Raw genomic sequence first — 16,916 nt, forward strand, 5'->3', positions numbered from 1 at the left:
GGAAGGAAAGACCATTACAAACAGAATTTCAGGGGCACTACAAGAAAAATCAAATGTGAAGTGAAGAACTCATTACCTCTCTGCCACAACTAATGATAATTGCTGTTCTCCAAGCCAACGCCATTTAAAAGCATCCACAGAAATGTAGTCAATATCTTCCCGACCATCAACAGTATCAAGATTTGACAAGTTTGAAGAATATAAACTGGAAGCCTCTTTCGTCTCAGGAGATTCCCTGCTACTCGAAACCGTAGGATTTAATTGGGAATTAAAGGATCTGCTCAGCAAAGAAGACAATGTTGGGAGTGACTGTTTTGATGCAGTGGAGGCCACAGCAAAAACTGCTGGTTGGAACGACCTTCTTGGAAGATGGCGACCCACAAGTGAACGAACAAAATTTAATGACTTCACCAGTGCCCCTGATGCAAAACTGGATGCTGGCAAAGAAGGAAAAGCATTCCCAGTGGTTGATGCTCCAGAATGTTGGCTAAATGATTTTGACCATGGCAATACTCTTCGGTTCGTGCTAGAATCACACTCATAGATTGAATTTACACAAAAAAGATCAATCTGCACTAACGTCTGCTCACTGGGTACGTATCTGCAGGGGACGGCGAGAAAGGAGCGTGCCATGAGATTTAACAACAAATCTTAAAAGATATTCTTTTTCTTTCACGGAATACTCATGTAATGATAGAAAGAGACCTTCATCCCTCTGTACATCTGGCAAAAACCTAAATGGGTCAAAACCAAATATATAGGCTCTGATAAGCCCACAGATGAAGTATTGTAGGTCAAACCCCGATCATTACAGATTAAATTAACTTTAATCAATTCCTTATACATTTAGTTGAGTAATTTCTAAACCATTTATTTTTCTGGATGTCCAGAAGAAAAGAATTTATTGGTTATAATCCTCACACAGGTACAAAGTGACTCATGGCCCATTATATTCTCAAACCCCATTTGATCAGGTTAACAAAATGACCTTGCGATGTGATGCAATACAGAGGAATAAGATGGCCAGCAGCAAACCAGGTCACTGGACTGGACCAATATGTTTAATTTTGAGTGTTTATATGGGCCATGGGCACAGTATTTTCGGGTTTTCTATTGTAATGCGTCAATTCTATAAGCTTAAATATTAAAGATTCAAGGCCTATACGGTATTAGTGGTAGTTTCTATTTAAGTTGTATTCTTTAATCTTTATTTTAGTATTTTCTAGAAGGGTTGGATAGATATGCTACAATCCAGCCATAGTTTCTATTTTGTGAAGTTCTAGAAGAGTTTCTATTTTGTGGAAAATTTAGGTAGCAAGGGATTTCTCCTTCCATGCATGGGGGGTTTCCTATTTTGCTTATTTCATTGAAAATATAAATAAGAGTAGGGGATCACACTACCCCAAACAATTTGAACAATTTGTTAATCTTTTTATAAATACAATTTGTTAATCTTATGCTTGCTAATTTTGTGAGATCTAGAACTCCTTTGCTGTGAGATGCAGTGAAGCCCTTGGTGGGATGCTAATCACATTCTAGGTGATTTAGTTATGCGCAGGAATTAGGACTCGTCTTTTTTGTTATTTTCTTTTATTATTTTATCTTTAGATAGAGTCATAGATAGAGTTAAAGTAGAGTTTGTTTTACTTTGAGTTCAAGATAGAGTCAAACTCTATTTCAGTTTCAAAATAGGAATAGGATTTCTTTTTGTTTAATTCTAAAAGAGCATGTACTCCCACAATTGGGATTAGAATTTTTGGAATGAAAATTGAACTCCTTTATTATTTATCTCTCTCTCTCTCTCTCCCCTTCACTTGAATCAGTCTGGTTCTTCTCCTTCACTTGCATCAGTCTGGTTCTTCTACCAGGTTTGATCTCCATTCTATTTCTTATAGTTCTTCCTCTTCCACTTCTTTAGTTTTGGTTTTCTTTAAAACAACACTGTTCTCTGTTTCTGGGCAGTACTTGTAGTCCCAACTGTCGAGTTCGATCTTCGCCGTAACTGAACAGTTTGGTATGAGATTTTGGTCGAGGGTAGGGTTTTCATATGCAATTCAAACCTCAGGATATCATACCGAACAGATCCTTCTGTTGTGAATTACAGAGTTGAAACCTATTGTTGGTTCTGGTTTACTGCCAGTTATATCTTCAGTGATTTTTTTAATTTATTTCTGGTTACTATTTTCGGTTGTGATCTGGTGGTTTTCAGAGATCTGTGAGGTGATCCCTTACTTTTAAAATTTTGAATCCATCGTTGTTCATACGAGGGAGGCTGTGCCGAATTAACTGCAGATTCTACCATCCGTGCTGTTTGTCGAGAGCTAGAAGAAGGCACTGTTCATTCAAATTACAGAACAGGCCCTCCTTTCTAAAAGTTGCTTTTATAGATTTTGTAAAAACAAAGTCCAAATTGGAGTTTCACTTAGTGGAAAACCAGGACAGACACAGAACAAACACTTATTTATGCCTAATATCATTTAAGTAAATGTAAATAACAAAAACTAGACTTTCGGCGGTAGATGCAATTTTCAACTTTCTAATGCTGGGGTTTTTCTCAAATCTAAAAATTCCATAAATCTTAATATGGTAAAACATTGTTAAAAACCAAAAGTGCGGTAAAATATTCATTTGTTTTGATATCCAAAAAATTATTTTCATTCAGGGTGATTTTGACAGCATTGCACACTCCAAATTATGTTTGACCGGTACATAACTCCTTCAATATAAATCAGATTTAATGGACAACTTGAAAAGATTTGTAAATGAAATACAAATACAAAAACATTTACTTAAATGATATTCTGCATAAATAAGAGTGTCTGTCCTATGTCTGTATACCAAGGTTTGCATAGATAGGTGTCTGTATATCAAAATGGCAGTCTCAGCAGAACTCGACAGAGAACTCGCGAGTTCTGGTACTTTTATAAGGTGAAATGGGTCGAAATCTGGGTCGGGTCGAGATCTCAATCCGAGATCTCGACTCGACCGAGATATTGCACTTTTTTTAACTCGCAGGCCATCTCCTCTCGACCTTGGGAAAAACCGAGACCGAGATCTCGCAAGTTTAAATTCCATGGTGTCACAAAAGACAGATTTGGATTGAATGAATTTACTTGAGTTCTTGCACTGCTGTGGCTGAGGTTATGTGTTGGTGTTCTCCTCTCTTTCTCTGCTCATCTCAGATTCAATGTCATCCATACCCTTTTTCTTTGCTCTTTCCACTCATTCCTTGTTCTCTCCTTTTCTTTATTCTGTTCTTCTACATCTATTACTGTTTTCCCTTTCATAGTTGTTAAAATGTACCGTGAGAGGGAGTGAGAGTCCTTGTTATGTCGATAGAGTTGGTTTATAAGTCTAGATAAGACATTGTTGGTTTAATATAAGTTGTGGGCCTAGGCCACGATACGAGTTATTCTAAATCCTATCGTGACACTAGGATTCTCCCTCTTCTCTTCCATCGTATTGCCTCTCTTCTTCTTCTTCCTCCTCTCTCTATTTAGATAGTGGTTTACAGGTTTTTTACATTGTAACAATTGTTACTGCTGATATTCTGTTCTGGGTGGTACCTGCAACCAACAAGATCTGAATCAAACTCTAACCATCCTTTACTGTACTTCCTGAAATTTGGAGCTAAGGTCATACACCTTTGGGCGATTCAAACTCTGGAATTTCATTCCCAGATTTCTTCTCCTACTGGGAGTGACTGTCCTTCAACTAAGACCTTACCTGTGACTACCGCCAGGTTCAGTCGCAGAAGTTTTCCGTAGTCTTATTTCTGATTTTCTCGCCTGACTATTGCTGCATATAGTAGGGATTTGAATTATGAATCTAATCTCCAATTTCCAGCTTGGTTGGATGCTTATTGGTTGAGTTTCATTACTCGAAAACTAAGAGACAGTGCCGCTGAAGTGTACTTTCGTCATGAGGAAGAAGCATTTCTCTTCTTATTATTATTAAAATACGCTTTTATCTTAATTACAGAAAACCCCTTATCTTTCCAAGTTTATTTATTTTATTTCCCACCTTTATTTTAGCTCTAAGGAAAGCCCTCCACTTCTAATTTTCTATTCCAGCTTGACCCTCTCACTTGTAATTTCACATATAAGGTTCATACTTGCTTCTTCTCTGGTGGGCCCATAGTGATCCAATTTAGGGTTACTGAAACCGGGATCGCATCACAGGAGATGCATTCTTTCCACCCTAACATAAGTTTTTTTTTCCCCTTTCTTTCTGAAATTCTACAGGACCTGCAACCACATCTATGGCAAATCAGGGGCATTGCATCCTTTCCACCCAAGCATGAGTTTATCTTCTAACCTATCAAACTCCTTGAGATCCTACCACATGGAACACATTAATATTCAGTTGTTCCATTACCAATCTAATCCAAGAACTGGTAGGGGGACTATGGATCTCCAGTTGCAGCCATGCCTGTCCAATAAATAACATATGTGCTCATCACAGCCAATCCCACCCAATATTTACTTTGACCTTCTCTTTCACTGGTTCGTTCGTTTTCATACTACCATTTTGGTTTCTGATCAGCATTTTGATCTTTCAATTTCAATATTTTTGAGCTTCCCTTTTTTTCTTGTTGTACATTGTTTGATGCATTAGCCATTTATAATGCCTTAATCAAGACACTTCTTCGTAGTCCTAGTGAGTAAGCCATGAGTAAACTATAAAACAATATACAGCAAACAATCAATATATACTGTCAAATGTCTTACACAAACTAATCAATCCCAACTGTTTAGTCACTTAGGGAACTCTTGAATAGATCAGAGCCCATATCTCACCAGCAGAACAAAGGACTCCTTTGTGACCATTCTCATAGCTTTGATCAACATGCAAAGGCAGACAATTGACAGTAAGATGGGCAGAAGAACCATCTGGTTGATGCTTTCTACAGTTAATGGATCAATAGGTGAATTTCAATGTTCAGTTAGTACGATGGGTTCTTTCTTGTATCTAAATACATCACAAATAATGAGAAACAAAGACTTTTACGGCCAACAAAACTTACCGAAGAAGATATCGCTTCAGAAGCGCCACACACCTTGCAACAACAGCCGGGCTGGTGCAAATAATAATCCCCATTAGAAAAAAATAAGACTATCTAATGCTCAACATAACTCTTCAAACGAAGAATATAAAATGGATGTTTGCACATGTTAAAACATCATAACTTGCATTTTCTAGGAAAATAAACATCCCACATAAAAACTTAAAAAAACTAATGACTAAACTAAACTTCTCAATCTTGACTTATTATTTTCACTGAGATTTTTTATCTGCTCTGAGCAATGGTACACAAAAACAGAAATACACTGAATCTAGTATTTGGAAAGGCTAACCTTTTGAAACAAGGCTACGTTCTAGTCTTGTATGCATGTCGATATTATATACCAAGCAAACTTCGACATCTAAAGTTGGCAAACCAACTAATATGAAGATTACAAATCATTATGAAACCGCAGTTGAGGATAATAAGCAGCTTGTAAAGGTGATGACTGATTGTCTTACAAATCATTATGAAATCTCAATTTCAACTAATATGAAGATTTTGATGGAATTTGTCAAACCAAGAGTAACTAAATCCCAAGAAGAGGCTTATAATTGCCCCCTTCTAACTGAGATTAGAGAGTCCCTGTTTCAAATTCGGCCATTGAAGGCCCCAGGTTTAGATGGAATGCAAGCTTATTAGTCCAGTCTAATTGAGAATCTTAGGAACATGCATCATTGAAGTAGTTAGATTCTTAAAAGAGTAGCTTCAATGTCAGAGGACTCATGAAGCTATGACATAAGACTACAGGGCATGGGGCTAGACAATCAACTTCTGCCAATTGAAAAAATAGTAGGACGTGAATTTGATAGAAGGAACAGTGAAAACAAGGAATTTTGGAAAAGAAGGTTGCCTCCATCAATAACATATGTCTGTCGTAGGATTTTTTTTTTTTGGGTGGTGGGGGGGGGGGGGAGACCACAGAGAAAGTGAGAGAGAGGAGAAGAAGAAGAAGAATATGAACACGAAGAAGCTCACATCTTTACAGAACTCTTGGATATACGGAAGTCAGACCCTTCCGTTAAAATCTATAGTACAACAACTCAGCCTTATCCCAACTAAATGGGGGCAGCTATATGGTTCCTTGCCCTCCAATCAGCTCTATTCAAGGTCATACAGTTAACAAGGCCTAAACTATGCATGTCTTCCTCGCCATTTCTCCTAGGGTCATTTTAGGTCTGCCCCTGGCTTTTTTTGTCCCTTCAATCTGAAATAGATCACTCCTCCGTACTAGAGCATCCAAATGCCTCCGTTGAACATGGCCATTGCACCTCAAACAACTTTCTCGCACCTTATCATGTATCAAGCTACTCCCAAATCAACTCTAATATGATCATTCCTTACTTTATCCTTCCCAGTTTGCCACATATCCATCTCAACATCCTCATCTCTGTTACACTGAGTTCATTTACATGATGTTTCTTAACTTCCCAACATTTTGCACCATACATCAAAGCCAGTCGTATGACTATCTGTAGAAACCGCTTCCTCTAAAAGGCCGACCTTTTAGGAAAGGGAGGAAACAATATGCATATCATACAGGAGCTCTAACACGGCGGACTATCCAAAGGGGGACACGGGTGGATAAATAATTTTTTAACACCTGCCCGCTCCCAGGGGGACTCGATACCGTGACCCCTGCCTGCTCTGATACCATGTAGAAACCGCTTTCTCTAAAAAGCCAACCTTAAAGGAAAGAGAGAAAACAATATGTATATCATACAGGAGCTCTAACACGGCGGACTATCCAAAGGGGGACACGGGTGGATAAATAATTTTTTAACACTATCCTATAAAATTTTTGTTCAGAACTAGAATATCAGAACCAGAATTGGGAAAGCTTGAATGATCGAATGTGATCACCCATGCACCTTTATTTATAATGTTTAACAATAAGATTACAGAACTAAAATACCCCTGCCATAGCCGACTTAGCTAGGCAGTAATAAAACAGACTTGAAACATAAAATAAACTCCCCAAAAGACCAGAATACCCCCCACGGTATTCTTGTTTACATTATTCAACACTCCCCCTCAAGTTGGAGCAAAGATGTCGATCATGCCCAACTTGACTAGATTAGGATGAAATAACTTTCCAGGCAGTCCCTTAGTGAAGATATCAGCTAGCTGATCCGAAGAAGTCACAAAAGGAATACAAATCTGCCCATCTTCTAATTTCTCCTTGATAAAATGCCCATCCACCTCAACATGTTTGGTACGGTCATGCTGTACCGGGTTGTGTGCTATGCTGATTGCAGCCTTGTTATCACAATACAACATCATAGAAAGGTGAATAGGAATACCCAGATCTTGTAGCAGCCCTTAAAGCTAAAGTAACTCACAAATTCCTTGTGCCATAGCTCGAAATTCAGCTTCGGCACTAGAACGAGCAACTACATTTTGTTTCTTGCTATGCCAAGTGACAAGATTTCCACCTACAAAGGAGCAATACCCAGAAATAGACTTCCGATCTGCAGAACCAGCCCAATCAGCATTGGTGTATGCTTTTATCCGTAGGTGACCATGTGAAGACAAAAGGATGCCTTTTCCAGGAGCCGACTTCAAATAGTGTAGAATACGAAGAACAACCTCCATATGAGAAGTGTAGGAATTCATGCATAAATTGACTCACTGCACTCACAGCAACAGCAATGTCTGGACGAGTGTGTGAAAGGTAGATCAACTTCCCTACAAGTCTTTGGTACTGGCCTTTATCAACAGGCTCACCATCATTTTCCTTGAGCCGAACAGTAGGATCCATAGGAGTGTCCGAAGGGTGGCAGCCTAGCAAACCTGTTTCAGCCAACAAGTCAAGGACATACTTTCTTTGGGAGAGAAATATGCCTTTTGAAGATCTGACCACTTTAATCCCAAGAAAGTATCTTAATTTACCTAGATCTTTAATCTCAAATTCCTTGCCAAGGAAGGTCTTCAACTGTCTGATCTCATCACCATCATTGCCAGTAACCACTATGTCATCAACGTAGACTATAAGAACAGCGAGTTTTTCACCAACCCTCTTGATAAAGAGTATGTGATCAGCATTACTCTGCTTATAGCCCACAGAAATCATTGCTTTGTGGAATCGACCAAACCAAGCCCGGGTTGACTGTTTCAACCCATACAATACACGCTTCAGCCTGCACATTTTTCCTTTATTTCTGTCACAAAAAAAACCAAATGGAATGTCCATGTATACCTCTTCCTCCAGTGCCCCATTTAGGAAGGCATTTTTAACATCTAGCCATTGCAAATCCTAACCAAGGTTGACTGCACATGACAACAATACCCGAACTGTATTCAACTTTGCAACAGGTGCAAAGGTCTCCTGGTAATCAATGCCGTATGTCTGAGTAAAACCCTTGGCCACGAGTCGTGCCTTATATCTATCCACGGTGCCATCCACCTTCTGTTTCTCCACAAACACCCACTTACATCCAACGGTTTTCTTCCCAGGTGGAAGAACCACAAGCTCCCATGTGTTATTTTTCTTCAAAACCTCCATTTCTTCCATCATGGCTGCCTTCCACTTTCCATCTGATAGAGCTACCTGCCAATTATTAGGAACACGAACAGAAGAAAGGGAAGAAATAAAAGCACGAAATGATGGGGAAAGGGAGTTCATAAGAAACAACATGAGATATAGGATGCTGAGTGCAAGTCCTGACACCTTTGCGAAGGGCAATAGGCAACTCAGGAGAAGAAATATTACCGGGTGGAGAGGCAAGTTCTGGATCCAGGTTTGGCAATTGGATGGGTATGGGAGCAACGGTTGATTGAACCTGCTTATGCTTCCTTCCATAGGTCTTTATATTGCTAGCATCAATCTTCCTTTGAAATTCACTAATGGTCCTCTGGACATGAGTTTAGGCTAGAGTGGGCTGGACAGGAGTCTGGGCTAGAGTGGACTGCTCCCCCTGTTTAGGAGTGGGCTGCTCCCCCTGTACAGGAACCTCTCCCCCTGACTCGAGGGGAGGAGTAGGCTGAACAGACTCAAGATAAACAAGCTGGAGAGGAGGTGGAGAGTCTACAGTCAACACATCTTCGCTAACACTCTCCCCCTGAAGAGGTGGGGACATATAGTAGGAGACATGCTCATGAAACACGACATCCATGCTGACAAAAGTCCGGCGGGATGGAGGGTGATAACACCTATACCCCTTCTGGGTAGCAGAGTACCCTAAGAAAATGGCTACACCCTGTTCCGGAACATCGATCATACAACACTCCAGACGCACCTCTCCTACATCATCCATCCTATTTTAATTCTCTGTGAAACATGATTCTCTAAATCAATAGTACCTTAAGGCTATGTTTGGAAACCAAGAAAAGAAAAAATTGAAAAAAAAATTTTAATTTGAGGAGAGAGATAGACACATAAACCAATGATTGTATCATCATGTTTTTTGTCTTATAATATTTTTTTCTTATCTTGGCTTCCAAACATAGCCTGAGTAAAATATATAACACCCTGGAAGAAATGCAATAATTTAGCATAAATGTCACTAATTTTCCCACTATATTATAAACTATAGAAGCTGCTGCATGTAAAAATCCAAGTACTCCATACCCAGTAACCTGGGTTGAACAATCTGCTCCCATGGATCAATTCTTCCACCATAATAATTTTCATCGCACCCATGGGGATGCCCCTGCAGGACTTTTGCACACACACTTTAAATTGTACTCTTAACAATTGGATAGGATAAAGTATAAGAGCACACACACACAAATTTAAAAAAGGAAGAAAGAAAAGAAAAGGCATTTACTACGGTGAATACAGGGTACTGATTGCTCTCTTATGCAGTTTAATATTGGATTTGGAAAGGAATACCTGAGGAATGCCTAATAAAGTAACAATAGGAATAAATAAAGTTAAAATTTAATAAATTAAAATAACCAAGAAGTCTCCATTAACTGAGTCCAAGATACACAAATTCTCCTTCGAAGCGATGGGTTTAATAAATAACAATTATAAGTTCACGGACTATGGGAGTGAAAAATCAGCACCTTAACACCCACCTATAGGGAGTTATATTCAAACATAACTAAATGCTTTTGCTATTTAAAACATAGTGGCCACTATCTTTGCAGACGACATGTTAGAGCTTTCTCTAGGGCTTCTAGTGAGTCAGAAAATAACCATTCATAGTAACAAGAAAAAAACTCAAGTTTGATTTTTTATTAGAAGCATCAAACATTAATCTGGAAGCCAATATTCCCAAGGTTGTTTAATTTTATTTATTTATTTATACATATAAAGCTGATGAGTGGATGCATAGGCAGCAACTAGGCTCAGAACCAGGGTTATTAAACTCGGAATCAGGATCAGGATCAGGTTCAGCCGATTCTGTTCCGTTCACATTCTGAATCAGTTGGAAACTATCAGATTCTGCTGAACCCTAGAAACGGAGTGTGAAATGGCTGTTCCAGAACGGAAGGGTTCAGCCTCGGCTGATTCTGATCCAAATCGGCCAACTCAGCCAATCCGATTTCATTTTATGAAACCGTACTCGGAACCAATGCGCTTCATATATTGGCTTCTTTTTCTCATTTGAAGCTTAGAGAATATGCACAATCACTATCTTCAGGGTGCTCAGTCAGGGTTGGATCAGCATTAAATTGTGGACGAAGGGATGTAGACATGAGTCATGATATCTCCACATGGAGAACTTAGCAACCTACCCAAAAAAAAAATATGTCTAGACCCCATTTCACTTATCAGGAAGGCAGTACTTAGGACTAACGTATGTTCTTTAGTCCTCAAAGCAACAATATAAAAATAAATATCATATAATCAATAAAAAAAAAATAAGGAGAGAAGGAAAGGAGCAAGAGTATATCACAAATGCGAGGTGAAAATAGGACTGCATGTGCAAAAAAAAGTATGACAAATACTTTTAGGATTAATAACCAGTTGATTACAAAATGCACATCACTGCCACAGAATATCACTAGTACCTCCGCTCCCTCTCGGCAAGTGCATGGTCTAAAATCACAGAATAAGCCAGGTCAGTTGTTGAAGGGGCTGCCAGATAGTCCTGCCACCAATAATACGCAACAAAGATGATCTGGTGAATCTAATGCACAGAGACAATGAATAGGCCACAGAAAAAAAAATAACAATCATGATCAAAGTATCAAACTAGGTTGTGAATGGCAAGTCACAGTGACCATCCTCATTTCCTTTTCTTTTTTTTTTTCTTTCAAGAAAGGTAACATTGTATTGATATATCTGAAAAAAGTAGCCAGCACACTCGGGAAATACAAAACTAACAGCAGTCCTTTTAGGACTCTTTACAAAAACATATCCCCCACTTTACAGAATTAAAGCTCCCAAAAAACCAATCCCATTGAACAAATTGCCCATGTACAAAATCCTCCCAATTATCCCATACCCCAGAGGTATTAACTCCTTACAATAAATTTAAACAACGGCACCAACCTCAGGGAGTATCAAAGTTGAAAACAATAATAGGTGCTGATAATTAGATGAGATCTATAGAATATATAGATCCACAGAGGGAATCCGTTATGAAGCAGACCTAGTTCCCTACCAAACTCTTTTCAGATGTCTACAATCTCAGGGGTGACAAGATAAGGGTGGAAATACACATCCTCAGTTTTATCTGCACACAAGTATGGGGCAAGATGCAATGGTAGGACTACATGGAGCTAATGCGATTCCCTAGCACCTGAATTCCTCAAGACCCGGGTGCTAACAGTAACCTAGGAGAAAACAGGGGTTACTGTTGTAGTTATTTCTTAATGGAATTGAATGTTGTTATTTCTTAATGGATGTAGTTATAGACTTGTTTCAAGTAAAAGTCTTACTTGTAGTGGGATGTGGTTACAAAGGAGTTATTAGGAGTTTTGTAAACATGGGAGGGGTAGTAGTTGTGTAACTACTGGTACCTTGTAAGCCTATTTATAGGAAGATAAAAAGAGAATCCACAAGATTGGGAATTGCAACGATTACTCCAAGGAGTAGAAAGGTCGGCTTCCTACATTATGCCAAGAAAAGCCAATCCCTTTTCCCCCTACAATTCTATTTCTCCATCATCTTAACCCACCTATCCCAAGAGGTACATATCATCTAGTATTAGAGCCAGACATGGTGGAAGAACAAAGGCTTAGTAGGTTGGAGGCAAAGGTGGCAGCTCTTGTCAGTAGACAGGAGAAATTATGGGCAATGTTCACCCGCAGACCCGCTTTGAGCAGTAGGTAGCCGGTGGCAACGGTCGAAATGAGTCTATTCGGGCCGAGCAAACCATTTCGGTGCTACCCAAACTGGACAAGCTTGAACTTCCCTATTTCAACGACAACAATGGTGAACTAGTTGTTCTTCATGTTGCAGCTAATAATTCAAGGACGAAAATTCAGTTCATAATAACAAGTTCACTTCCCCCTACGGTCCATCAACCAAAGCGCGAGAATCAAAGACCATGTTCCTTGATTTTACTGGTAGAGCCACCATTGCACTTCCACCACATGGTCAGTTCAGTACGATACTTAGGAAGAGATCCTTCGATCATTTGGCTAGACTCCCATATGATCCAAGCCCTAATAGTAAGAATCCCCAGCATTTTGTGGCTGCAAAGTTGGAGCCCCCTTATTCCAACATTCAAAAAGCGACAAAGAAGTTTCAATTCAGTGGCATTTTGACGTACAAGTTTCTAACAACGGAGGCCACTTTTGTTTGTCCTTGAGGACAAGGACAATTCAAAGGGAAAGAAAATGTTTTTTTATTTGTTATTTCATTTCCTTAAGATATTATTCATAAATAAACAAATACCCCCTATTTGAATCCAATAAAAATAGTTACAAAATCATATTCCAAAAGAATATAAAGTCAAACCCTCAGTTCAAGAACAAAAACCGGATTTTTTGCGGTACGTGAAATTTTCAACTTTCTAATGCTGGGCCTGGGGGTTTTCTCAAATCTAAAAATTCCATAAATCTTAATATAGAAAAAATATTTTCATTCAAAGCAATTTTGACAACATTCACGCACACCAAATAAGGTTTGATCGGAGCATAACTCCTTCAATATAAATTAGATTTAAGCAATCTTGGATTTGTTAGAAAGCTGGTTTTGTGCTCTATCTAATACAAAAAGTCTCATGTAAAAATAAAATCATCTTAGAGAACAAGAACATTTCTCTAAATCGATAGCAGCTTAATTACTTATTCATAAGATCATATTTTCTAAGAACAGTATAACCAAATGTGAGACTAGGTATACTTGGACAATAACCAATTCCAAGAACAATATAAACCAAATGTATGTTTGTTTGTTTCAAACTTCCAATAGGTTGCTTCTTCACTTCTGTTGTCTTCTAGTTCTGTGTTGATTTTTTATGACTTGATGTGGCTTAATATTGATTTTTTATGACTTGATGTGGCTTAATGTTGATTTTTTATGACTTGACGTAGCTTAATGTTGATTTTTTATGATATAAGATACATACAGTAGCATACTAAATAATGTTAAAAAAAAGGGAAAATAAAAAATAACGCTCGGACGCGTTGGTCGCCTAGGTAGGCACCTTGTTGCCTAAGCGCTTAGGCACCCCACCACCATAGTTGTCAAGGCGTCGCCAAGGCATCAAGGAGCCTTGGTCGACGTGGGCACCTTGGTCGCCTAGGCGGGCGCCTTGGCCGCCTAGTTGGTGTCGCCTAGAATTTGGACCCTCTCCACCGCCTTGGGTAGCCGAGACGCCGTGACAACTATGCCCTCCACCGCCTTAGGTGGCCTTGCCGCCTTGACAACTATGCATGGTGGACTGAATGTAGTAATTTCTTAATGGATGTAGTTATGTATTTGTTTAAAGTAGAAGTCCTTGCTTGTAGTGGGGTGCAGTTACATAGGAGTTATGTAAACATGAGGAGGGTAGTAGTTGCGTAACCTCTGGTAACTACCTTGTAAGCCTATTTATGAGAAGATAATAAGAGAATCCACAAGATTGGGAATTGCAACAAATTACGCCAAAGAGTAGAGAGATTGGCTTCCTCCATTAAGCCAAGATGTCCAGCTTTGTCAGTAAAGCCAATCCCTTTTCCTACAATTTCTCTTCCTCCATCATCTTAACCCACCTATCCTAAGAGATAGGTATATCAGTTACTTTACCAAACTACATAAGCATTGCGCATGCAGTACTGCAAAGAGTAAAACCATAATGTTCCATTGAAGATATTTCCTCAGGTCCATTTCTACCCACTTCTCACACCAAATTTGGAAATGCAGCAGTTGCAATATGGTAGGTTATTGCCCCAGGAAATATAACCAATTTGTAAGATCATCTTACACTTGGCAATGATTCCTAGAGACGTTCTCATTTTAAATGCAAGTACTAAAAAGAGGTTAAGTTACCCTTTTTGCTGGAAAGGGGGAGGAGAAAAAACACCTACGGATAAAAATATGAAACAAAATCAGAAATTGGAATAGGAAAAGGAAAATCACGAAACTCGCACCCAGTGCCCCTAAAAAAACGAGACCCACTGAAAATTGTGAATCACAAAGTAGCATTAAAAGCTCGATTCTTGGAATTAAACTCCGAAGTTTTCAGAAAAGGAAACCACTCGGAATCCATCAATATACACAACGAAAAGTTACCATCTTCAGCAACAAATTCCAGAGCCAGTCCAGTCAATTGAAACAGAGACTTCCAATTAATCCCGAAATTTTTAAATCAATAAACATCCGTACAGACGTACTCCGACAAAACGATGTCTTGAAACCAATACACAACGGATGAAATGGATTAGCAAGATCAACAGACAAGAATTAAGCAAAACAACATAAAGAAAGGACGGAATTACGAACCCGGAGAGTTCTAGCAGCCTCACAAGCAACAGGGGAAAGGTTGACATGAATAGAAGTCGAAGACGAGGAGGAGGAGGACAAACAATCGGCAACCGCTTTTCGAAGGGGCTCAGGGGGTTTCTTCAAAGACGAAGATCTCAGCCTCAGAGAAGTCATGCCAAACTGAAACCTCGCACTTCCAGGGCTTCGAGAAGGACTGTAGCTCGTCGACATCCCTCGATCTTTTTCTCTCTGCATTCTTCTCCCACCACTTGTTCTCTCTCTCTGTCTCTGAAACTTAATACGTAATAGTAAATCTCAAAAGCTTCTGTGTCGTTCTCTACATTTGAACTGCTTGTGCGCACAGAGAGTGAGAGAGAGAGAGACAGAGATTTCAATTCTTTCGGTTGAGATGTACAATACTGAGTTTTCGGGGGTTACTAGTTGTTTATTATTCTGGCAGTCTGGCACGGTTGGCGAATTAGTCATTTTAAAATGCTGAAAGACTGAAATACCCCTCTGCGATGGTACAACTCAATTGAAGGTGTCGATCGGGCGGTTCCGTTCGGGTTCGGAACCGTTAAGGATTTTTTGACTCGTTTGTTGGGCTCGGATTCGGTTCGTTTTGTGTTGGCGAATTGGGCTCAGGTCTGTTCGTTTGGATGACGGGTATTAGACAGATTTCCTAGGGTTCAGGGATCGGGCTCAAGTTTTGGTTTGGCTTCGTTCTTATCGGTCGGGATAATCCGTGACCCATCGGTTTAGCCCAAATCGAGTCAAAACCAAATGTCACCCTTAATCATAAGTCTCGGTTCGATTTGGATCAGGCTCAATCGAGTCAGATCGGGTCATTTTGACTAATTCGGTTTAAGATTTGACACCCAAAAACTCAATCATACGAAGCTATGAACTCATTAAAGTCTTTAAAGTACCAAAATTACCTCATTATGACTTAGGAGTCTAGGTGTGTCAACTGGTTTGGGCCAAATCAGTTTCGATCACCACCAATTCAATCTCTTTAGGTAACCCGGCCTTGTAGCTTAAGGTATGGATACGTTTTTATTCGGTCGGTCGAGGTCTATAATCAAATTAATAATAATCTGACTAATTGGGCTACAAACGAAATTTAAATAAGGTAGTTAGCTAATCGGGCCATAAATGAGATAGAGTCATGCTAAATTGGCTTAAATAGGCTATAGTTATTCTAAATTGTTGGTGAACGATGTCGGATGATCTTGGTCATAGTCGAGCTACGCCCAACATCCGACCATTTACTAACCAATTGGTCCTTTGTTGGACTTTAGCTGGTTAGCCCCAATCAGACCTATCATGAGTGCGGGCTCGCATTTGACACATTAGGAGACAAAAGGTTTTATGCTTGACCGTGCACGGTGCAAATAAAACGCTGTATGGGGACAAAAGTTTAACTAACCCTAACTTCATGTGAGTGTTATGGTTTCAAGTTCAAAGGAACCTATTTGTACCTCCTCCATGAAAAAACTAATCGTATAATGGTTCACTTTTGCCTTAATCCCCAACCCCAACTCCGATTAAATTTATTTAATCAAATTTATAAGTGTATTAATCCACTAAGTAATACTTTTGTTAAGTATTTAAATGATTATGATTCAGATATAGTACAGTCCACGGTGGCCAATCAATACTTTATGAAAAACCAAGAGACAGAAAAAGACACATTTTATCAAGAGATTTCCCTTAAATTTCTAATAAGGAACATTAATCATTTAGTCTTACAGTGACAAGGATGACTTTGATTCTCATGAGTCATGACCAAGAAGATCGCCAATTATTTGATAAAAAAATATTTCTAAATGAAAATAAATTTTAACCTATGTATTAGCTTATATGACAGCACCTTAATTATAGGTCTTATCTAAAGCTCATAAGAAACTATGCTAAATTACTAACATCCATGCTGAAACCCAAAGGGGGCCGCGCGGGGGTTGGGATGGGTTTTTTTTTTTTTTTGGAGGGGGGGAAGGGAGGGGAGGGGGCGCATTGTCTATTGGGGTTGGGGGGAGGGGA

The 16,916-nt window shown here is 39.2% G+C and overlaps 1 protein-coding gene across 1 annotated transcript in view; it reads right to left on the reverse strand.

The window, feature by feature from the left end:
- Positions 1–15,225, reverse strand: part of LOC122666550 — a 55,442-nt gene extending 40,217 nt beyond the window's left edge. The window contains exons 1-4 of the mRNA XM_043862567.1: positions 14,892–15,225; positions 11,027–11,106; positions 5,027–5,077; positions 77–601 (exon numbers count right to left, since the gene is read on the reverse strand). Coding sequence (XP_043718502.1) covers positions 77–601; positions 5,027–5,077; positions 11,027–11,106; positions 14,892–15,128 — 893 coding nt within the window. The 5' untranslated portion in view covers positions 15,129–15,225. The remainder of the gene's footprint in view (positions 1–76; positions 602–5,026; positions 5,078–11,026; positions 11,107–14,891) is intronic.
- Between the last annotated feature and the right edge of the window lie 1,691 nt (positions 15,226–16,916).

The sequence above is a fragment of the Telopea speciosissima genome, chromosome 1 (assembly GCF_018873765.1).
Source record: "Telopea speciosissima isolate NSW1024214 ecotype Mountain lineage chromosome 1, Tspe_v1, whole genome shotgun sequence".
In the NCBI taxonomy this organism is placed as follows: Eukaryota; Viridiplantae; Streptophyta; class Magnoliopsida; order Proteales; family Proteaceae; genus Telopea; species Telopea speciosissima.